The sequence below is a fragment of the Sphaerodactylus townsendi genome, linkage group LG04, assembly GCF_021028975.2.
Source record: "Sphaerodactylus townsendi isolate TG3544 linkage group LG04, MPM_Stown_v2.3, whole genome shotgun sequence".
Taxonomy (NCBI): domain Eukaryota; kingdom Metazoa; phylum Chordata; class Lepidosauria; order Squamata; family Sphaerodactylidae; genus Sphaerodactylus; species Sphaerodactylus townsendi.
Window position 1 is genome coordinate 67,111,019 of NC_059428.1, and position 24,212 is coordinate 67,135,230.

General features: G+C 40.8%; 2 protein-coding genes across 5 annotated transcripts; one reads left to right on the top strand and one right to left on the bottom strand.

The window, feature by feature from the left end:
* Nucleotides 1-655: 655 nt before the first annotated feature.
* On the bottom strand, nucleotides 656-20,740 carry SETD4 (SET domain containing 4). 4 transcript variants are annotated; one of them, XM_048493530.1, is made up of 11 exons: nucleotides 20,633-20,740; nucleotides 16,586-16,671; nucleotides 15,111-15,206; nucleotides 14,122-14,159; nucleotides 11,411-11,499; nucleotides 10,292-10,721; nucleotides 8,348-8,522; nucleotides 7,115-7,196; nucleotides 4,773-4,853; nucleotides 3,947-4,070; nucleotides 656-1,953 (listed from the first exon to the last, which is right to left on the bottom strand). In XM_048493530.1, exons 4-11 carry the CDS (start codon nucleotides 14,140-14,142, stop codon nucleotides 1,819-1,821), a joined length of 1,137 nt encoding a protein of 378 aa, XP_048349487.1. In that variant the 5' UTR covers nucleotides 14,143-14,159; nucleotides 15,111-15,206; nucleotides 16,586-16,671; nucleotides 20,633-20,740; the 3' UTR covers nucleotides 656-1,818. The 4 variants fall into 4 exon arrangements, with proteins under 4 accessions (XP_048349487.1, XP_048349485.1, XP_048349488.1 ...); XM_048493528.1 differs by having other exon boundaries at nucleotides 16,566-16,671; XM_048493531.1 differs by having other exon boundaries at nucleotides 20,606-20,708.
* A 21-nt stretch (nucleotides 20,741-20,761) lies between these two features.
* LOC125431034 (carbonyl reductase [NADPH] 1-like) lies at nucleotides 20,762-23,840 on the top strand. Its single transcript, XM_048493532.1, has 4 exons — nucleotides 20,762-20,897; nucleotides 21,068-21,385; nucleotides 21,783-21,890; nucleotides 22,835-23,840. Exons 2-4 carry the CDS (start codon nucleotides 21,100-21,102, stop codon nucleotides 23,269-23,271), a joined length of 831 nt encoding a protein of 276 aa, XP_048349489.1. The 5' UTR covers nucleotides 20,762-20,897; nucleotides 21,068-21,099; the 3' UTR covers nucleotides 23,272-23,840.
* Nucleotides 23,841-24,212: the final 372 nt, after the last annotated feature.

Sequence of the window (24,212 nt, forward strand, 5' to 3'; positions counted from 1 at the left end):
GTATGTATTTGCCTCTGCTGAGTTAGCACAGGACACTTATTAATGGCACCAGAAATGCCCCAAAGCTCACAGCTTAGACTGGACTGTTAAAACGCTGCTTATTAAAACTATATAGACAGACAGAAAAAATCACACTCTCCTATTTTTGGCACAGTATTAAATGAACTCTTCAGGTGACCAAAATATAAAAGAAAAATTGACAGTGAAGTCATCTGCATACGCTATTAAGGCAATCTTCTTGATACAGTTTTGGGTTTGTTTGCAGGAAATTAATAATTAAAATTTTAAAAACTGACAAGTTTTCCCTAGGTGCAGAATATTTTGCCACATGTCATGGAACAGTGATGTCTCCTAGGTTTTCTCTTAAATGTTTCTAGTATCCTCATCCTCATAAAGAGAAGCCAGAGTGTTTCATCTAGTGATCACAGCGTGGGATTGCACTCTGAACAATGCCCAGTCTTTTCCCTAGATAAGTTCCCATGATGTAGGGTTGTTGTTTTTCTCTAGGCCCGTGGTGGCGAACCTTTGGCACTCCAGATGTTATGGACTACAATTCCCATCAGCCCCTTCCAGCATGGCCAATTGGCCATGCTGGAAGGGGCTGATGGGAATTGTAGTCCATAACATCTGGAGTGCCAAAGGTTCGCCACCACTGCTAGGCTCTGTTAAGAATGTAATTTAAACAGAACGATATTCCTAGATCAGGACAGCATGCAAATTTCAGAAAAAAATATATAAATATCTGAAGAACCAGCACTGTTCATAGTCCATTGCACCACTTGGGAAATAGTTGGCTTGACCAAATTGAACCTTGTGGGTTTCCCAGACTTACCTCCATAAGGAAGGAAAAGGAAGAAAAATGAAAGAAAAATGAAAGAAAAATGAAAGAAAAATGAAAGAAAATTAAAGAAAAATGAAAGAAAATTAAAGAAAAAGGAAAAAAGGAAGAAAAGGAAAAAATGAAGGAATGTTTCTTCATACACAGTAGAGGCGGGGATCTAGTTCAGAAGATCAATAGCTACTCTAAAATTAGGGTACAGGAAAAAGTGGGGTCACTACAGTTACTGTACAGTAAGCCTTTCAAGATATATACTTTTTTAAACTTCCACATTTAACTCTTGGAGATTTTTCATGACTCACCCTAGAGAAAGGGCAGGCTAGCATTCTGTTTCCCAGTTATTAGAAAATGATCACATACTATGTTCAGCACAGTTTATTAAACAAAAACTATTTTTAAACACAGTTTGTTTACCCAAATTTGTTATTTGGGTAAAATCCCTGAGAGATAAGAATTGAGGGGTGGGGTGGATGCTATCAAGCCACAAGTGACTTAGGGCAACCCCTAGTGAGGTTTTCAAGGCAAGAGACATTCAGATGGGGTTTGCAATTGCCTGCCTCTGCGTAGGGACCCTAGTATTCCATTCAAATACAGGCCAGGCTGATCCTGCCCAGCTTTTGAATTGGGCTAGCCAAGGCTATCTAGGTCAGAGCAAGAACTTAGTTACAGAATCATCACTGATCACATTTCAACCTTGCTTGATTTGAAGGCCTCAATCAGTTCTTTAGTCATGATGCCCTTCACACTTTTCAGCTCTGTAATTGTTATCTATTATAATACAAATGTCCACCCTTTTGGATTAAAAGGGGCCTTGTTTGATATTGAAGCTCCTCTCTTTGTGCAGCGACTTAGACCAGAAAATCTCAAATTCTATCTGGATCTCCAGGGCTTCATGAGATAAAATACACTAGTGGCCCAGCTTGAGAAAGAGATCCCCTGCACTCCAAATACAGTAGATATGCTATTCTTCTCCAAGAAGATCAAATTGTTGTACAGTTCATTTGTAAAAGATTCTCCGCTGATAGTAGTAAGATGTTTAGATCTTCCGTATGCAGTGCCTCTAGAAAACTTAGCTGGTTTACAAGATCCACATTGTCCTGTTTTAAACGAGATATCTGGAAAGATAATAATAATAATAACAACAACAACAACAATAGTGAAGCTCGAATTGTAATGAAGGCCAACAACCAGCTAAAGATCTGGCAGCTGTGAAATCTACAACAACAACAACAACAACAACAACAACAACAACAACAACAATGAATTCCACCAGTCACAGCATTATACTAAACATAAATCTAGGTTTGCTGAAAAATCTGTGCAAGAAAAAAAAGTCAAAATTGTGAACATTGTGCTTAAAACATGAACTGATTAGTACAATTTGGATCACCTAGACAAAACCATTCTTCAGACTGGAGAACTGCCTGCTCCTTGAGATCTGCCACCACCATCTCCTCAATGCTTCAGGAAGATGGCCCAAATAGTTCTTTTTCATAAGATATTTGTTGTTGCTTATTTATAGGGAACGGCTGAAATGACTAAACTGAGTCTGTTTACTTGGGTCACATTACGAGTCACTGGAAAAGTCAATAATGCTAAGAAAATTTGACGGCAGCAGGAAAAGAGGAAGCTCCAACATTAGATGGACTGATTCCATAAAGGAAGCCACTGTCCTCAGTTTGAAAAGGCTTGATAAAGGCTGTTAATGATAGGATATTTTGGAGGTCACTGATCCATAGGGTTGCCATCGGACTTGTTAATGTCATATTGGCTGAGGGATCAGGATTTTGCTTATTTTGGTTTTTCATTTGATTTTGGATTCTGCATGGGGAAGGGAGACTGAACTATTTCTAGGGTTTTTTTAAATTATTTTTCCTATTATTGGTCCTTTATTCATTCTCTTTATCAGTTACGGTTTTAGTTTAGTCTATTGATGGTATTCTGAGTATTTACTTTAAACATCTATACTTGCACTTTATATATATAGGCTGCTTTGTGAATATACAACACTAAATATTGTAATGTATCAATAAAACTAAAGTACTTCCCAATATTCTCAGTGTCTCTTGGGTTACTACTTCAAATTTTGCCTTGCCAAGTGCTGCCTTGTTTATTGCTTCTCTGCTTATGAGGCTTCAGCACCATGCAAAGCTCCTTGTCCCCTTTCCCATGAAGAGTGGAAGAATAATTTTGCAAACTAACTGCATCTGTGCTTAGGTATCTGCAGAGATAATAGCATTTAGCTTTTCTCAACACAGAATTGGATTTGTGGCAAAGAATTTTTATTTCTTGTTTAATGTATTATGCAGACAGTCTTAGATACTAATAGCTTCCCATTCAGTGTAGATGAAGTCATCTTTTATTTGGTCAAATTATTAGCTGAGTGTAAAGTGTCATTTACTTTACAGTCCAAACATATGACCAAACAGCTTCCGCTTCTACCCCACCCACTTGAAAATTCTATCTAAAAGCTGAGGAAAAATGAGGAAAAGTAGAGAGATATAACGTAGTGGTTAAGGGCCAGAGCAGTGGTAGCGGTTAGAATGCCAGATCTGGGAGACTCAGGTTCAGATCTCTTCTCTACCATAGAAAATTGATGGGTGATCTTGGGCTATTCACACACTCTCAGTCTAACCTACTTCACAGGGTTGTTGTGAAGATAAAATGGAAAAGAGCAGCTGAGTAAATCAAATCAATCAATAAATAAAAATAAACAACATAAATTGCTTTAGGTCCCTATTGGAGAGAAAATCAGGATATCAATGAAACAAATAAATAAATCCATGGCTGTTCCACAAAATGTTCAAAACAGAATTGTTCAGCGGGGTCTTTAATAGGATCATAGTTAATGTGCATGAAACTTTAGGTAGCTATCATTACTTTGTTCATTTGTACACACCAGTTTTGTGATCCAGTTTTCAAAAAAAGGTTAATATGTATCACGCAATTTTATTGCACATGGCATTTTGGGAGGAGGTTAAGCTTTGGCGAGATTATAATGGGTCTTTCTAATGATCTTAAATGCAACGTTAGATTTCCTTTTTATATGAGGCATTCAATATACCGTTACCCATTCTCAATCCTGCAGCTACGGTGGGACAAACACACCTTATGAAGGGCACGCTGAGTCTTCTCTGTCAGTGATGTACATATTTTTTTTGCAAGATCCAAACTCTTCTTTTCATTTCTCTCTGAAATGGCGTCACCAAGCAATACTTTCTTCCATGATGTACTATAACCAAAATATTTCAATAAAAGTATCACATATCTGAATGTGACATAAATATACCAATGCAGCCAAAGACACCTGGTATGTCTTTGTAATACTCACAAACAAAAGGAAACACAAACCCAGCCTATAACTATTTTCATTCCTTATTTGACTCAGCACTGACATATACACATTGTGAAAGTTGATCTGGTATGGACAGGTTAATAGTACTCTAAAATATGAACTCCTAAATGAGTGAAGACTGCTACTTGCAGTAATTATAAAGACTTACATTTGATTGGAAACTCATATACAACCCTTCCAACCAGTTTGATTATTTTTAAGCTAACGTAATAAATGATTTATAATTGTGTGTGTATACATATATATTTTGACCTCTGACAAAGACCTTTGGGTCGAAATGCACAAGATCAATCTTGGCAACAGCTTATGTGCTATCAGATTAATATTTGTAACAGTTTATGTGCTATTATTGGGGTGGGGGGCAATATAGGAAATGCAACTCCTGGATTTATATTTCCATTGAATTTCCACAATTTTAAATGGTTGTAAATGTTTTTAATATAACTCTTATGAGTACAGTGTAATAAAAATATTTTGAATATACTTAAAAGTTTTAATATTCCCTCAGCGTTTCTCAACCCTTTGGTTCCTGCCATGTCTTTGTAACAGACATTTTCAACAAATACCTGCAGAACTTACAATTGATGTGCATCCAGACACAATAACTTGAGTGCTGTAAGAAGTCTCCAAGAGGGCCCATCCCATCCAAATGTCAGATTGCTTGAGATGAAAAAATGCAAATCACTAAGTGGTGCAAACTGTTAATTCAAACAGAACATAACAGCAAGAAAAAGAGACTGCTTTCTTCTATCAATTTACATATCCAGTAGTAGCAAAGGAGAAATTATTAGAAGATGAATCTTTGATAAGTCTATGGAGGAAAGATCTGTTCAAGAGCAAGTATAGCTTTGACATTGTTCATCAAATGTCTTAAGCTGTCTGATTGCATTTGTACATTTATATTTTGTAATCCACCAACATGGTACAGTACCTGAGAATGGCATGGTACCCACTGACACCACTCCAGGTGCCTGTCAATAGTTGTTGTTTTTTAAGTATGTGGTGCTGGGGTGCCAGAAAGGCTTCTGATTGACTGTGGAGATTTTTTTAAAATACTGATTTGGCTGCAGCTGCCAACACAGCACAAAGATTTTCACTGTGGTACTGAAGGTAAGCTGTGGGAGCCATTTTTTGGCTGATTCCATCTCCTGCAGCAGCCATTTTGTAATTGTGCCCACTGCACTGTGTCACAATCCCACAGAGTCCACTGCTTCAAAGGATGGGGACCCCTGGCCTTGCATCTCAGTAAGAAAGGTGAAAGGGGGTAATATGAATATTGTAGCTTAACAGTACACCAGATGCAGGGATATACAAAGAGGAAAGCTCTGGCCTTCATGCCCAATTTGTAGGTTTTATGGTGGCATCAGTCTCATCTTAGAAAATGTAAGCTATCCATTGCTGTAAGTAGGTGCCTACTGTGTAATTTTGCATCATTTTATTGCATGTTGTATTTCTGCTTTGTTTCTCACCTCCAATTCTAAACTTCTACAAGTCAAACTGTGCATCGGATTTTGAATGAATGGACTTATTCTATGTAATCCACCTTGAATCCCAGTGAGAAAGGCAGATTATACACAACATTAAGAAATAAATAAAAATCCCTATTAGAAAATGAATACTTCTTAGGATTTTTAGCATTCTTACTTGGTTTTAACTGTTTCTCCTATCCTCCTACTCTGAACCAAGCAGAAAGAACAGGCTCTTCATTTAGGAAGGGTAAGAGGAGAGTTGTCTGTTCCCTATTTAACATTAAATATACTTACTCCCCTCAAGAACACTCATATGTCTATGAAATGTAAAAATGAATCAAAACCAATGCTTTTCATATGCATTGCTTCTATTTTTTAAATTGAACAGCAAAGCTGAAGACTTTCCTGTGAACACAGGGGCCGTTTCCGCATGGCCACAATTGGGATTGGGTCGGTGTATACGACGCCGACCCAACCCCCCTGGGACCGTTCGCACGAACGGTCCCAGAAACAGCCGGGGAGATGGCACCACGGAGCACCGTCGCCCCGTCGCCCTGCTGTTTCTGTGGCCGTCTGGCACGTCGCCGAGGCCTGGGGACACGCCCCCCCCACCCTGCGCGACTGCTCCGGCGTTGCAGGGCAGGGGGGCGTGTCCCCAGGCCTTGGCGACGCGCTGGACGGCCACAGAAACGGTAGGTGGACGGTGCAAAGGGGGGAGGGAGGGCGCCTTTGAGCCGCAGTTTTCCATAAACCTCGCTCGGGAAGCGAGGTAGGAAAACAGCGGCTTTGCGCAGCTCGGGCGGCGCGGCTGCAAAGCAGCTGCGCCCCGTGCGAACAGCTCCCTGAGGATGGCGTTTTTGCCGTCCCCAGGGTGCCATATTTGGCCCGTGCAGAAAGGGCCAGTCTCATTCTCTCACACACACATACGTAGGTCAGCTAGCCTCACCAGAGAAACTGCAGGAAGCCTAAAATTCACACAAACGCAGTTTAGCCTCTAGAAGTCTTGTTAACATAGTATACATGTGATACATGTCACTGTGCTAATAAATTTGGCCCTCTAGTGTTGGGAAAGCAACTAATATACAACTATATGCAATTACTTTGGTACTACATTTTTAGCGCAAATAATATTATCAAATTTATAGACTAGGATCCACCAGAGGATTTCCATGGGCAGAGGGAAGGAGGTGATTTTTGCTAATTCCTCCCTTCCACTGCAGACTTCTGACTCCCTCCCCCCATGAGTCCCTGTCTCCCAGGAGCAGCATTTGGCCCAGGGAATTTTGTGCTGCAGCAGGAGAAAGGAAGCAAGAAAGTTGTACTCTAAGAATAGGAATCCTTTTTGTCCACAGAAATGTCCAGACGATCCAAGCCACAATACAACACATGATCACAGAGTAACTTTTTTTAAAAAAACCTAAGGATAGTCTGTGTATGAGTGTGTATACTTACTCTAAAAGTTTGTACTCTTGCAGAATGGAAACTTTTATGTGCCTCTGCTTATCCTCTGGAATTAGATATTTAAGAAGGGTATCTATAGGAAAAAAGATGCTTGAAGTGAATAATAGTTACAATAAAGAGTAGTGCATTAAAGTGTTCTGTATGCTGCTTTCCCTTTTTTTACTGTGGCAGCCTGGATTGTGTTGATCTGTGGGGGCATCATTTACACATGGCACTGCTTAGAAGCAGGGGTTTTGTACACATATGCAATAACTATATCCTTTGACAAACACAGTATTTTCTATGAGTTTTAACACAAAGCATCTGCAGGCCACAAATCTAATAGAGAAAACTTCTTTTATTTTAGTAACCATTCAATGATGGTATAGGAGTCACAATCTTTTTCCCACCAACACCACCAGGGTAACATGAAAAAAGGTCCAGATCATATAAGAACACATTTATTTACTTCACTTATACCCCAGCTTTCTCTCTCCAGTTGGAACCTGTCAAAAGACCAGGGGGGTGAACAACCTCTTCACAGAACCCAAGGTGGTTTCCTTATTCTCCTATACTTCATCTTATTTTCACTACAACACTGTGCAGTAGGAGTGCATAACTGGCGCAAGGTCACCCTGTATGCATCCAAGGCAGAGTAGGGATTTGAACCTGACTCTTCCAGAACCTAGTCCAACACTCTAATCACAACACAATGCTGGCAACTCTGCCCTATGCCAGTAAATATAGTCCCAGCAACACAGAACAAACAAGCAATCTTTTTCAGTAATGGTTCCCATCATGTGGAACCAGCTCACTGAGGAAAAAAGGGCCACCAACCCTAGAAGTGTTAGAAAGCACTTTAAAGCCATTTTATTTGCTAGGGGGAATTTGATGATGGTTTTCTGCATTATATATAGTTTAATTTGGAATTGTAAACTGGTTGCGCCACAAAGGAAAGGCAGAATACAAACATTTTAAATAAATAAATAAATAAATAAATAAATAAATAAATAAATAAATAAATAAATAATAGCTAGCCAAAGACAACTACTGTTGTCCTCCCCCATGTTGCTTCACAGAATAATGCCCCACGCCCTTTTAAAAGATGCCTGCCCAAAACTATCACTTATGATCACATCACACATGCTCATCTAAAGCAGAATTTAAGACCAGTAAGTGATAGACACCAATGTTCTAAGCCCCGGGTTTTTTGTATTACCCCTTAAAAACAAATCACAACCTTACCTGTGTCAACATGCACACAGTTGTGTGGATTACTGGCGGCAACAAAACCATATTCCAAAAGCAAGCGCTGATCATCATGAGGGCCATAGTTAATAAATACTTCTTGGTATTTTGCACAGTGTGAAAGGGTCTTTATTTCATAGCATCGGGTCCTTTCATTAAATGCAGCTTTCACCTTGAGGAATGGGGAAAGATACAATTTTACCTAAAACAAAATTCCTGCAAAGAAAACACATACTGGCTAGAATTTTGTAACTACTTCAGAAACATTGTTTTAATGATTATGTTTATATCCTGGCTTTCTTTCCTTATGGAACTCAAAGGCAGCCCAACGCAGATGGGTGGGAAGTTCTGTGGTGGATAGGGACAGCGCAGCGAAGGTGGCACTACACCACCTCCAAAGTAGTTTCAGGCAGCGCAGGAAGGAGGGAAAATCAAAATCCCTCCTGCCGCCCGAACACCTCCATAGGACTAACAGACTTACACTACGCTTTTTGGTGGCATAAGTCTGCAGCCGGGAAGGGGAACATTCCCAGGCTGAAAGCCTGGTGGAAGTTGACCATTATTGACTCCACTGCCAGGAACACCACTAGACTAGCCCCAGTCACCCTGACATTCTCCTTTACACTGACATAGGTTTGAGGCAGAAGCCTCTTTCAGGTTGGGTACTGCAGAGCTCCATGTCACTGCCCTGTTTGCCTTCACTGCTGGCGTAAGTGCCACTTACACCGGCGGGTAAGCAAATGCATCAGCATGGGCCTACACCGGTCTCAAAGCCCATTCCACCCCCCTCCATCTGGATTGGGCTGCTAATTTTGAGGGTACTCCCTCCAGACAAATACCAGCTATCTACATACTAGCTTCAGAAAAGCACTCCACCATATCCTGAGACCCAGAGTTGCCTTGTACTAAATCCACTGATTATCTGTGTGGTCATGGTTACCTAGTGGCTCATAAAGGACATAAAATGAAAAGAATTAAAAGTCTTTTTTTCTTACATATATGGCCTACACCAGTAATCAAAGTGGTATATTCAATTTTTTTTTCATAAGACCACTTATTCCTGCCATCTACACTGATTTTGGCTACTTTTTCAGATTGTGAGAATTAAATGCCACAAAGTCACTTCTGACTCATGGTGACCCTATCAGCAATATTCTCAAAAACTTCCTAGTTTTGCTGAAGTCTTGCAAAGGCAGAGTCAATCTACCTATCATTCATTTCATTTCATTTTAACCTTTAATGGCATATAGCAATCTACCTATCTCAAATTGGGACTTCCTTTTTCCCACTACCTTCAGTTATCCCTACCATTATTGGGTTTTGTTTCCAGTTCCTTTTGTCTTATAATGTGACCAAAGTAGGATAGCTTCAGTTAAGACATTTTAGCTTCTAGGGACAGTTCAGGCTTGATCTAGAACCCACTGATTTGTCTATTTGGCGATCAACGGTATCAGTAACACTCTCATCCAACACAACATTTCAAAGGAATCTATTTTCTGTCAGCTTCCTTCACTGTCAACTTTTACAGCCATACATCATATTAGAGAATACTGGATGTTTTAGAGGCCATTAATTCAGAGGATCATCTTAAGCCAGAAAGGATTTGACAGCACCTAATACACACGACAATGTAAATTGCTACAAATTTTTTAATGTTAAAGTATTCCTAGATCAAACAAATTCAAAATATTTGAGTATGAATCATTAGGTGAAATACAAAATACTCAAGAAAAGTCAGAAGTCTTTGAATTGCGTGTTCCAATCAGATCTAAGAGATGAATCCAAACAAGTTTCAAAACAAGAATAACTATTGTTTCTACATATATATCATCTTTGGTGGAATCTTAGTTGCACGCACTAAGTTTGCAATTAGATTTTGCTATTCTCGTGATATCCACTCAAATTCCACACCCATATTGGATCAAATTTTAAGTTAGCTACCTGGACAGTTGGACTATGATTTAGTAGATCTAAGAATGGGGCTAATGCGTAATTATCTGGCTCCCTAGAGAAACATTCCTTCTGTGGATGCTTCATATACACAGTTCTTGTATTTATGGTGCACCAAGCCCATTGGAAGGCGCTGTAGCTAAAAACAGACTCCACATGTTCAGGAAACAGAGGCTGCAAAGAAAAGAAAAAGCTCTTGGATGAGGTATACTGTTGCTCTACTAGACTTTTTTGCTCAAGGGCCTTTCCTCTCAAAGGCTCAGGAAACAGGTTCACCGCCTGTTGCTCCAAATAGACAGGACAGGTATATGTTTCAGGTAGAAGATCCAGGTAAGGCTGCCACACAGACTTCTTGTGATAATATTTTTCTGCTATCAAAAATGTACACAGTGCAGTCAAAGGAGAAATTGGAGGCCTCCATCTAGTAAAAAGGCAAAGGAAAGCTTCAAAACCAGAAACACACTCCCACACACTACATACACAGACTTTTAAAATGCATACATCACTGCTCATCAGGGACTACACCTACTTGAAGTGATATCCTAAGCAGAGTTACACCCTTTCTAAATCAATTGAAGTCAATTGGCTTAATTCTGCTTAGAAGTGTACTGCCAGTCACTGTTCTCCATATAAAATACTAAGAGTTTGCTCTCCAAAGAAAGTAAATATGTCTTAAAACCCTACTTCACTCTGCACAAGTACTTTAAAACTCTATGGAAATTAAAGAAACAGCTTTTCCTGAACTGCTTCCATCTTCTATTTTTTTATCTATAAAAAATTAGCAAACATGCACAGCAATATCTAGATTTTTAAAAAACATATTTTGAAATTAACATATTTTGAAATTAACATTTTAGCACCCTACTTTCCTTCCTTTCATTATCTGCCATTATTTAAAATGTTTTTAAAAGTTTACTTTGTCGATGATTCTATTTTCTAAGTTATGGTTCTGTTTATACATATGAGTAGCATCTAAGGAAACGATGCACCTTTCATAAATTTTATTTATTTATTTATTTATTTTTTAAACTTTTATACCGCCCCATCCCCGGAGGGCTCTGGGCGGTTCCTCTTTGGTTCTACGGAAAGCAAAGGTAATAACTCACTTACTTTATAATGTATTCTCCAAGGTAGCTGTTGAGTACGGTATCAGTGGTGAGCAAGCATTTTTCAGGCAATGCAATGATCAACTGTCCTGCCTGTAAGATGGAAAAAATTCTGACTGAATATACTTCCAAATACATTCTTCAAACAGATATGTAACAATCCAGAACTATTCATGGACTGGTAACACCTGACTACAGAAGAGATGTTTTTTTGGAAATGCTGATGTTGAAGAAGAGATTGAGATGCCCAATTTTGACTGGGTAAAACTTGTTATCAAGTTAAATAATCTTCTTAAAGCCAACATTGTTCTTGGAAGACCACACTGATGTGGTTACTTTCTATCACTTGCAATTTCATTAGGAAGTGATCTCCCCTTCTAGACATAACCAATCTAGTCATACTTAACCCCAACCAAACAGAGATGCTACCAGTGGGGGTAAGATGTGACCCAAAAATTGGGATATCTATTGTTCTGGATGGGTTGAACTCCTTCTAAATGAGCAGGTCTGTAGCTTGGGGGTGCTGCTGGTCCTGGGCCTCCTATTGAATAAATGGGGGGCAGTGGTAGCCAGGGGTGCCTTTGGCTGGTGACTCAGTTGCAGCCCTTTCCTGGCCAGGAAAGATCTTTTAATTGTGGTACATGCCCTGGTAACATCTAGAGTATATTACTGCGGTACACTGTATATGGGGTTGCCTTTGAAGATTGTATAGAAGCTACAGTTGCTACAGAATACTGTGGCCAGAATGTTGAGTAGGTCATAGGGACTGTATCAGTCCAGTCTTGTCCCATACACACTAGTTACCAATTTGGGCTCTATTCAAGATGCTGATATTGACCTTTAAAGCCTTATATGGCTTAAAGCCTGCATACCTGAAGGATCCCCGTTTCCCATATGAACCTACTCATCCACTCCAGTCATCTTTGAAGGCCAATTCAGGTGTGCCTGCCCTCTAAAGCTAGACATGTGGCAACCTGAGAAAGAGCCTTCTCAGTCATGGTGCCAAAAATTTGGAACTGTCTGTCTCCCACTATTGTTGCCTTCCACAAGTAGGTGAAAGCTTTTTTGTTTTGTTTGGCATTGTCACACCCCCACAGAAGCCTTTATTATTTTCATTATTAAGTATCAGTTTCCCATAGATAGCATGGGTTTAGTCCTCTGTATAGTCTCCAAAGGGCCAGGGACTTGTCCCTTTAAGAAGTTTCCCAAGAGGCAATCCTTCAGTTATCTCCCAGCAATGCCCCTGTTTAACTCAGTTCAAGGAGTTAGGAGGCATTAGTATTTTGCCACGTCAAAGGTGTACAGAGAGCACAAAGTTGAGGTTTACACAGTATATAGCAGCCAGATAAAGACTCAAAGAACTGAAAGAAGTGGACTTTCCTGGAAGCAGTCAAGGAAAGAACAAAAGTCTACAGCTTCTACTGTCCAGTCAAGCAAGTGCTTTATTTTGGACAGACCCAGAGAGGAGTTAGGGTCTCCATTCTTCTAAATATTAAACCTTTTATTTGAACTGTTAAACCTTGCTCATGACTCTCCCACTCTATTCTGGCCAGGCACAGGGCACCAGAAACAGTTTTGCTTGGGAAACAGAACAGGCATACTCCCAAATAATAGCTATTGGCCCTATATGTGTTTGTATATCTATATTATTTTACAAAGTTATCTAAATATTTTATATATACCTGCTTTAATGTTTTGATGTTCACTGCCTTTGGGACTTTATTTGAAAAGTTGACAGAAAAGTTTTAAATAAATAAATCATACTGACAGAATGTTTCTATAACCTCCAGGCTGGATTACTGTAACACACCCTACAAAAGACTTGCCCCTGACAACAGTCCAGAATCTTCAGTTGATAGAGAACATAGCTGTTTGTCCATTGAGCATGCAGATGTGATCAGAATTTTTCAAAGCTTTGTTGGTAATTATACGTTTCCAGGTTCAGCTCTTACATTAATATCCTTTGCAACCTGGGACGCATACATAAAGGACCATCTCTCTGCATATACTCAGTCACTTACTGAGACCATCTAAGCAGTTTGTTTGACCTCTGATTTGGATAACTGTGACCAGAATTATTGTCACATTTCCTACAAAGCCATAAGTTTTATGTGAGCAATCAACCCCGAAAGCAGCTGAAAATGGCAGTGCTCATTTGAAGCTAATGTCACTATGACATTGTGACAAAGTGATTCAGATTTCTCACTGGGCAAAAGCTGAGGAGAAATACCTAAATAAATAATTAAATTAGTCCTTTCTTCCAAATTGGATTTAATTAACCACTTTTACTAAGCACTGCTTCAACAGAGAAATACTTACAGTGGTCCACATAGGCAACCCAGCACTTTTCTAGAACAGCACAATTGGGAGGATTAAATGCAGTGCCATGCTGTTAACTGGTTGGCATAACCAATCCCTAACGCAAGCATATTATTACTCTGTACCAGAGAATAGGAGATGATTCTTGGGGATGTGAAGGACAAAAAACCCCTATCCTTTCAACCCCTTTTAAACCTTTCCCCTGCAACCCCTGAACAGGAATGTTCTGTTTATATAGTTCTCCAACAATCCTGTTCCAGGAACCTAAGCAGAAGCACTTCTGTTGGGGCTGGAAGATACACAGCAACATTTCTTGGCAGACCCCACTTGTATTCTCACATTGTCAGTGTGATCCAAAAATAATGTCTATCTTGGTTCAGTCATAGGAATACAAACCTGAAGGGCTTTTGTGGTCATCAGTCCTCTTCCTGTTTCTAGAATAGACACAAACAAGAGTAGCTGCAACAGAATTCACTACCCCGATCACCAGAAAACTGCAACGGAGGGTTTTGAATTCAGACTCAAAGAAAGGAGACTTTACCCTCTACCCTCTCCCAAGTAAAAGTATCTTATAAAGCAGTGGTTCTCAACCTGGGGGTTGGACCCCTTTGGGGGCCAAACAACCCTTTCACAGGGGTCGCCTAAGATTCTCTGCATCAGTGTTCTCCATCTGTAAAATGGATAAATGTTAGGGTTGGGGGTCACCACAACATGAGGAACTGTATTAAAGGGTTGCGGCATTAGGAAGGTTGAGAACCACTGTTATAAAGCATACAATTGATTGCAACCTTATACTGTCTTCCTTAGGCTTAGGCATGAACATTCTTTGCTGCTATGCTGTTTTCTAGGTTACCCACAATTTTGTGGCCAGTGTTTAAAAATGCAAGTCTTTCCCACTTAGTTCATCAGACTTCAGGGGCAGCATAACAAACATTCCAGACAGCAAGCAGGACTGTAGATTTGTTGTAGGTGTTTGTTCACTGCCAGTAATCTGATTCCAAAAAGCTGCTCTACCTCACGCAAGAGTTCCCACAATCTGCATGACTGCTGCAGCTAAAGTAGAACATTTCCATGGGAAAAATTGTGTCTAACTTCTGTTACACTGTATTCCTAAAATCCTATAGCCAGTCCAAAAGAAGGCAAGAAGACCACCTCATTGTCTCATGAAGAAAACACAAAATGCAATCCTTCTATGTCCACTGTATTCAAATTCATGGACACCTGTGAGAGAGGAGGTGGGAAATGAAATGAAAGCACTTCCTGCAGCAAATAGCACTACCTGCTGTATAAATATGACCACATATTCAGCTGTAACAGAAGTATCACTATATCCTATTTAACCTTGGATTAGTAAAACAGCCTGTAAGCAGTTATCAGAACCTTACCTGAAAATTGTGCTGGCCTTAATATACTGTCTTCAAATCCTCTTTCCTTCAGCCATTTTTTAAGATGTATGTATTCACATTTGTGACTAAGATTAACTAAGCAAATTAGTGGAGAAAGAAATAATTACTCTGAGTGCACTTCAGTGTTGTTTTTTAAAAAGCAGTACAACTAATAAAATTACTACATACAGAGTACACACCACAATCAATAAACATTTAAGAAGAGCTGGTTCTTACATGACACTTTTTCTCTATCTTTAAGGAGTCTGAAAGCAGCTTACAATTTCCTCTTTTGCCCCTTCCTACAACAGACACCTTGTGAGGTAGGTGGAACTGAGAGAGTTTGGAGATCACCCAGCAGGCTTCATGTGTAGGAGTGGGGAAACAAACTTGATTCACCAGGTAACAGTTCGCTGCTCACGTGGAAGAGGGGGGGAATCAAACCCACCACTCTTAACCACTACACCATGCTGGCTTTCATACACCATGCTGGCTTACATACAGAATAAAGTCAAGCATTTTTGTTCCATGGAATAACTTGCCAATGCCAAGCTAAAACATACAAAAGTACAAAGTACAAGACAAGTACAAAACTAGTAGATCTTTTGAGTATTTCTAGAAGGCTAATTAGCTGTTGAACAGGTCTTTAATTTGAACCAATGGTTCAACCCTTCCAGCATCACATGATTTCCCCAGTCAAAATACACATTCCAACCCTGTGTTCCTTTACTGGAATGAAAGTGAATCCATCCTTTTTGTTTCACTGACAAACAAAAATACCAAGAGTGAGAAGAAATCAGGTCCTTAACTTGTACTGCATTGTTTTCTAAAATTTTACAAATGTATGAAGCTATTAGACTTCTGAAAACAACGGTTATTTGAAACATTTTTATAGAGCCTCATAAGAAGGTTCTTGAGGCTGTGGATAATAATCAAAATCTAATACAGGAGAGCCAGGAGATGGGGGCAACAACCATCTCAAAGGTCTGGAACAGGGGTAGGGAACCTGCGGCTCTCCAGATGTTCAGGAACTACAATTCCCATCAGCCTCTGTCAGCATGGCCAATTGGCCATGCTGGTAGGGGCTGATGGGAATTGTAGTTCCTGAACATCTGGAGAGCCGCAGGTTCCCTACCCCTGGTCTGGAAGAACATCTTCTACCAGTACCTTAAACTTAACAAAACAGCCCTTAGGCAAACAACTGTGGAGATGCAGCTTCATAGGTGGAGGCCCACTACCACAAAGCCCGCTGAACTCACATCAGGGGGTGCCCAGTTCCCAGGGGAGAAAGTTATGCTTCAGATTAAAACTTTAACATACCTAACACTGAATATTAATGTATGGAACTTATTTTACTAAAAATAATAAAAATACCTGTCTTGACTAATCGCTAGTAATTTTATTGCTTTGAACCATAATTTTATAATGATTATACAATAACCATGATCACATTACCACCACGTTGTGAAAAACACCTAGAATGATTTCTTCTCCTCTTTCGGAATGTCCGGCCTCTACATTTCTTCATGTTCATCACATGTCTTCAGAATCTATTCATGACCTATGCATGGGAAATGGAGAAAGAAGCATGTTTTCATAGAGACAGTTTCCATAGAGTCACTAAATGTTTAACTTCAATGTTTTGCAAACATGTTAGGAAAGAAAAAAAGCTAGTGTTGTACAGTACTTAGAGTGTCAGACTAAGATCTGGGAAACCCAGATTCAAATTCCTGCTATGTCATGGAAGTTTATTGGGAGACTTGGGACCAATTACACACACTCAGCCTAATCTATGCTACTATGTTACTATGAAGATAAAATTGAGAGGAGAATGATATAAGCCACTTTGGGGCCCTGTTGGGGAGAAGAGTGAGAATGAACGAACAAACGAATGAACGAACGAACAAACAAACGGAACTGTACTGATCTGAACTGAACTGAGGCATAGCCAATATTTACGTGCAACACATATTTTATTTTTACATTGAGAAAGACAAAGACGTGAGGAAGGAAGTTTTATCCTATTTACCAAGCTCTAATGCATGCATTTACAGAAAGGCCCCTTCCGCACATACAGAATAATGCACTTTCAATCCACTTTCAATGCACTTTGCAGCTGGATTTTACTGCGCGAAATAGCAAAATCCACTTGCAAACAATAGTGAAAGTGGATTGAAAGTGCATCATTCTGCATGTGTGGAAGGGACCAAAGGCATATATTCTAATTTCCACCATTAAGCCTCACTAATTTAGAGGCATTAAGAATATATGAAAAGCCCTGTGCTCACTTTGGCAGCACATATATTCGTTACTAAGAAAAGCTCTGCTGGATCCAATCAGCCGTCTTTCTAGTCCTGCATCCTGTATCACACAGTGGCCAATTACTCTGTAGGACCAACAACAAGACAGAGACTGATGCCCTGATGCTTTATTTAATCTGCAAACCTGGACACTATACTGCTCATCACCACTTTCATAGAATTATAGAGTTGGAAAGGGCCATACAGGACATCTAGTCCAACCCTTTGATCAGTTTAAGATCAGCTTAGAGCAGGAGTGTCAAAAATGTTGCATCAGAGCCAGATTTGGGCACTTGAGAGGGCTTACCGGGCCCACAAGCCAGCTGAGCCACAAGCCCCCACTCCCTATCTAGCCTTAGCGAACCCACTGCAGGCTCATCAGTTCAGGCACTCACCTCACACCTTTCCCGATGTCGCGAGCCACCCTCCCCTCCCCTCCCCCTGCCAATCTGAGGCAGCTTGCTCAGAAGTCTTTGGTGAGGCACCTTGTCAAAGGCCTTTAGAATATCCAAGTGTAATTATGTCTAGCTAATAACCATTGTTCATGTTTGTTCACAAAGAATTCTAAAAGATCGGTGAAGCAGGACTTGTTAATCAGTAACAATGTGGTATAACTAATCCTGACAACACTAGCCAAAGATGTCTGTACAACTTCCTCTCATAAAAATTTAATCATTCTTTCCCAAACACTATAGGAAAGCTGGCTGACTATCAGGCTGTGCTAGTTTAAAACATCATCATACGTGTAGAGTCATGCCATTCATTTGAAACTGGATGCCCAAATTCTGCAAACAATTGAGCACATGCTCTATGAAGAACCACCAAAATGCTATGTGAAAATACAGAGGGTATTTACAGTTATTAAAAATGTTAACAGCCTAAACTACAGAGGCAAACGATCTTCAAAATGGACTGAAATGTATATATGAAATTGATCAGTTAAGATACACCAGGGGTCTGCAACCTGCGGCTCTGGAGCTACATGCGGCTCTTTCAGCCTTATACTGCGGCTCCACATGGCCTGGAGGTCGGAGGGTAGCGTGGGCGTGCCCCTCCAGCCCTCCAGAGCAGTGCTGGAAGGAAAGGTGAGTGGAGGGGCTGAACCGGAGGCGACTTCGTGCGTGAGGGCGCCACTTTTTGTGTCCCCTCCACTCACCTCTCCTTCCAGTGCTGCTTTGGAGGGTTGGAGGGACATGCCCACACTGCCCTATGACCCCTGGAGGTTGGAGGGTAGCGTGGGCGTGTCCCTCCAGAGCAGCCGCCATCCCCTTTCTGCCATCCCTGCAGCAGCCACCTGCTCTGCCCCACAGAGCTGGTGGCTGCCTGCTCCGTCGGACAGAGGGGGTTTCCCTGCCTGGTGCCTCAGCCTCCCAGAGATGGAAGGAAAGGTGAGTAGAGAAACCGAACCGGAGGTGGCTCTGTGAGGAGCCGCCTTCCGGCTCGGTAGATCTTTGGGGCTGTGGAAAACTGGTCCAAATGGCTCTTTGGGTGGTAAAGGTTGCCTACCCCTGAGATACACCAAGGAAATGACATCAATAGCTCATTATTAATTGTACAAGCAGTAAAGCCTGTTGTGTGAACAAATACAACAGGGTTCTGTTGGTGAGTTTGGGGGGCACTCCCCCCAAACAGAGGCGTAGCTAGGGAAAATGGAGGCCAGGGCAAAATCTGAGTTTTGCGGGGGGGGGGGCATATGGGTGGCCAACCTCCCCCACCATAACCAAACATTTTTTGCACCAGGTCATTTCAAAGTCACCATCACATTATAGAACATGCCCCAACATACAAATCTGAACACACCCAGGGCTCCCTAGTTTAAACAACATTGAAAGTGATGCTACTTTTTGAAGGGGGGAATCCACCCTGAAACAGCATCACTTTTAATGTTGTTTAAACTAGAGAGCCCAGATTCTCCTTTTAAATCCACCTTAAAGGGAGACTCTGGGCTCCCTAGTATAAACAACATTGAAAGAGATACTGTTCAAGGGGGGGGGGGGCACCCTGGAACAGCATAATTTTCAATGTTGTTTAAACTAGGGAGCCCAGATTCTACTTTCAAATCCCCCTTAAAGGGAGAATCTACCCCAAAACAGGATCACTTTCAATACTGTTTAAACTAGGGAGCCCAGATTCACCTTAAAGGGAGACTCTGGGCTCCCTAGTTTAAACAACATTGAAAGTGATGCTGTTTCAGGGTCGATTCCCCACCCACCCCCCAAACAGCATCATTTTGAATGTTGGTTGTTGTGGGCTTTACAGGCTGCGTGGCTGTGGTCTGGTAGATCTTGTCCTTAATGTTTCACCTGCATCTGTGGCTGGTATCTTCAGAGGTGTATCACAGAAAGAACTCTGTGATACATCTCTGAAGATGCCAGCCTTTGTACCCCATTGGCTATTTGGGATCTGTGTGTTGAAGCTTCAGAGGTGTATCACAGAAAAGAATCCCCAGAAACACCTCTGAAGATGCCAGCCACAGATGCAGGTGAAACGTTAGGAACAAGATCTACCAGACCACGGCCACACAGCCTGTAAAACCCACAACAACCAGTTGAATCTGGTTGTGAAAGCCTTTAACAATACTTTCAATGTTTTTTTTTAATCTAGGGAGCCCAGATTCTCCCTTTAAATCCACTCCAGAGGGGGTGGATTTAAAGAGAGAACCTGGGGAAAATTTGAGGGTGCCTGTCAGGGGAGCAATGTTTAAGCTAACAGTACCAAAATTCACCAAACTTCACCAAACTTTGGACCCCCTGAGCCAAACTTTACCAAACTTGGCTGGTATCACCAGGAGTGTCACCTGACAATAGCCTGAAATTTTGGTGCCACTAGCCTAAAAACTGCATCCCCTACGAGCCAAGAAATTAAAAACACTAAAATACCCAAAAAATAGAAATGCGCCCAAATTTTTCTGCGCCCCAATGGTGGGCGCCCGGGACATTTGTCCCCAGATGTCCCCATTGTAGCTACGCCTCTGCCACCAAGAGAGCTCAAGTTATCTATAAAATATACACCTTCAGTTATTACTCCCGATCTACTACAGACTTAGTCTGGATTCTAAACACACATCACTAGATCATGGGCACGCTCGCTTTCAAAGCTCCTTCAAATCTGTATTTCCAAACAACCCTGAATAGCGTGCTAGAAAATAAATTTCATGGATTTATGGGGACACATTTGTCCCTGCACGGAAGCTACCTAAACTCTCTCCACAGCCAGACTCACTCTGTTAGTAACCAAAGCGCTTCCTTCTCCCGGATCTATCGCCACTCGCCAAAGGCATGCCCACGGTGGTGCTCCTCCCCAGGAAAAGGAAGCGGCGGACTTTGATTCGTGCCCGCCAGTCGTCGGCTGAGAAAGAGGGGCGTTTGAAAGAGGCAGGCTTTCCATTGGATAGGAGTCCCTCCGTCACGATAACGCCCTGTCGCTGTTGAAAGCAAAAAGATAGAGATACGGGTTGTAGCAGCTACAGAAGGAGTGAACCGTGAAGGTGAGCCACCTGCTTCTCCAAAGAATATTTTTCGTGTCACTAATCTCCACGCTAAAGTTTCCTTTTCCTAGCATGGTGGTTGCGAGCAGGTCTTTGCTTTTAGATGTATTCATGGCCACAGAGAATATATTGCTTTTTTACATGTTTCCTTCTAATATTTCTTTCTCTAGGGAGCTTCTTTGGAAGTAATTTGGTAAGGAGAATGTCCAACACCCCGGTAGCCGTGGTCACGGGAGCCAACAAAGGCATTGGATTTGCTATTGTGCGGACTCTGTGTAAGCAGTTCTCTGGGGATGTGTACCTGACTGCCCGGGACGCGAACCGGGGCGAGGCGGCTGTAAAGCAGCTGCAAGCAGAAGGGCTGAAACCACTTTTCCACCAGTTGGACATCAATGACTTGCAGAGTATCCGAGTCCTGCGCGACTTTCTGAAGGATAAGTACGGAGGGTTAAATGTGCTCATCAACAACGCAGGGATTGCTTTCAAAGGTAAAAGACTGATAGAAGAAGCTGCCTGAGCTGTAGATGTTGTTTGATACAAGGATTGTGTAAATTACACATTTGATAATCTGCAATGCTGCATTTTGAGCAGTTTAACAATGTTATCATGTACCCTTTTAAGTCAGTTGAAGTTAATGGAGATGTATAGCCTTCAAAGTCTGTTGTTACCAGCATTTGCTATTTTTCACAAAATTCACAATTTTATTACATTGTTTCAAAATGTCTTTAATGTTTATGACAAAGTACATCTTTCTGGTAAACAATACACCTTGACTGATCCCCCAAAATAACTTTACGTGTAGAAAAGACAGAGAGAGGCTAGGATTTGAAGGTCAGATATTCAAATTTGGTCCTTACTGTGTTTTTCCGTCCATCTTAAAACCAGTTGCAGATACAACTCCATTTGCTACACAAGCAGAAGTCACAGTGAGAACAAACTTTTCTGCATTGAGGGATGTCTGCAGAGAGTTACTGCCACTACTAAAGCCTAATGGTAAGTGGATCACAATGGGGGAAAGTTCATCATTTCGTGACTAAAGAGAAAGAGCCTTTCCTCTCTCTGCCTTGGAGGATGCTGCAAAACCTTTTTAAAAGGTAGTAGTTTAACAGTAATAAACTTTTCCATTTCTTAGGCAGTAATCTTCAAGGGCAAGTCCCACTTCATTCAGTGTGGCTCACTCCAAGGAAAGTGTTGTAGCCCAGATAGGGCCTCTTGGGATTACTGCTTGAGACTACAGTCCAAAGGACACTTGCATTTCTGATCTTAGCCCCATGTATTTCTTCACTAACCCTGCTGGTTTCAAGGGAACATAAAGTGGCAGCATTACTTGGAAGAATTGAAAGTTTTCATTGTTATTAACACTGATTGTGATACTTCATAGAACCTCAGTAGCAAGACCTGTATTTCCTAATTGCCCACAATATGTAGTATAGTTAGTTCACTCTGCTTTATAAATATCAGCTCCTGAGCAGTGTAGGGCCCATGGGTTAGCACCCTGACGACAGAGAACAACAGTATTACTTTCTGAACACTTGAGAAACTTCCAACTCCCTTTTTTGCACATGCACAACTTTAGAGATTTAAGTGGCAGGAAGAAAACCCCTCAAAGATAATTTAATCCAAGCAGCTGATCTAGCAGTTTCCATTAATTGTACACTAACTTTTTTATAAGATAATCCAGTAATAACACAGGTAGACAATAGAAAAATATATACCCCAGTATCAGAATTGCTTTTGCAGTACAAAAATTACTGCAAAAATTATTTAGTAAAGTCACCCAAAGAGTATGAGGAAACCTGAGGAAACCAAATTCTTGATAGTTAGTAAAACCAGCCCCAAAGCAAAACTCATTTGGAGCTTTACTTGAACAAGATATGGGGTTTGTAACTAGTAGTATAAGGCCATAAACTCTCTTGTTCTGTTTTTCTTTTTAATAGGCAGGGTTGTGAATGTATCCAGTACTGTAAGTGTCCGAGCACTCTCAGGATGTAGCCAAGACCTGCAAAAGAAGTTTCGCAGTGACACCATCACTGAAGAAGAACTTGCGAAACTCATGGAAAAATTCATTGAGGACACCAAGAACGGAGTGCATGAGAAGGAGGGCTGGCCAAATACTGCTTATGGGGTGTCCAAAATAGGAGTGACAGTCTTATCCAGAATTCAAGCAAGATTACTGAATGAGACGAGAAAGGCTGATGGTATTCTACTGAATGCCTGTTGTCCTGGTTGGGTCAGGACTGACATGGCCGGTCCCAATGCCACCAAAACCCCTGAGGAGGGAGCTGAGACTCCAGTTTATTTAGCCCTTTTACCCCCTGGTGCTGATAAACCTCATGGCCAGTTTGTTAGTGAAAAGAAAGTACAGTCATGGTAACTGCCTTCATTCATTCTACATGAGCGCGCATGAGATCTTAGACTCCCTTCTCAATCCAGAAAGATCACTTCAGTTGCAGTCACAAGGCTGCAATGCAGGGAAAGAGAGAGAAAGACCCATATGTAGTAAGTAATCTGATAACATAAAAATGTATGTGTAGATCTGCCACCACTTTTGTTATATTTTCATTTTTATAGGTATCATTTTAAAAAATTTCTTTGTTTTTCTTATAACTGTACACGTTGCCTCATAACTGTACAACTTTGTTTTTCTTACACCTTCGCACGTTGCCTCATAACTGTACAACTTCACAGGTTGCTCACCCCCCGCAGCGCCCCCCCCCCCACACTGTGCAGACTCTAGCTCTGCTTGCATGGCAGCTTTTTGTGTCCAGAATCTGAATAAATATCTTCAGTTATACTATTTTTTATTAATGTGATTATGCCAAACTAAGAGTTAGAAAATATGTATCACTTTTTTGATCAATATTGTTTTCTGTAATGTATAAATTCAAAACAGGCAAGGCAAGGAATGTGTAAAATTGCAAAATAAAAATATGATAAATAATATCTTTTGGGTCATTTTGTGGGGAAAGGGAGATCTAGTCTTTCTGAATGAAGTCTATTGAAACACAGATTTATAATATACCCTTCAGTGTTGGGCAGGGCACACATTTTTCAGGAAAAATAAGTACAATTTCATAGCATAAGAATAAAGTCTGAATATACTAGATTCTAGCTAGAATTGATGGATCCATCTTTTATGTCAAATTGTTCTATTAAAAGTTATGTCCATGGACAATAACTTGCATGTACATTGTTCAATAATGTTTTCTATGTTTACTAAAGTACATTAAAGGTTTAAATAAAAAGTGCCATAATTATCTAAAAGGAAGATGACCCTGAATGTTAAACAATTACCCTAAAAATGATTCTATGCAA

Coding starts and splice junctions, on each gene's coding strand:
- SETD4 (XM_048493528.1), bottom strand. CDS start 16,644: ATGAACATGAAGAAATGTAGAGGCCGGACATTCCGAAAGAGGAGAAGA. Junction 15,207..16,565: donor GTGTTTTTCACAACGTGGTG/GTAATGTGATCA, acceptor TAATTTGCTTAG/TTAATCTTAGTCACAAATGT. Junction 14,160..15,110: donor AAGGCCAGCACAATTTTCAG/GTAAGGTTCTGA, acceptor TGTCTATTCTAG/AAACAGGAAGAGGACTGATG.
- LOC125431034 (XM_048493532.1), top strand. CDS start 21,100: ATGTCCAACACCCCGGTAGCCGTGGTCACGGGAGCCAACAAAGGCATT. Junction 21,386..21,782: donor CGCAGGGATTGCTTTCAAAG/GTAAAAGACTGA, acceptor TCTTAAAACCAG/TTGCAGATACAACTCCATTT. Junction 21,891..22,834: donor GCCACTACTAAAGCCTAATG/GTAAGTGGATCA, acceptor TCTTTTTAATAG/GCAGGGTTGTGAATGTATCC.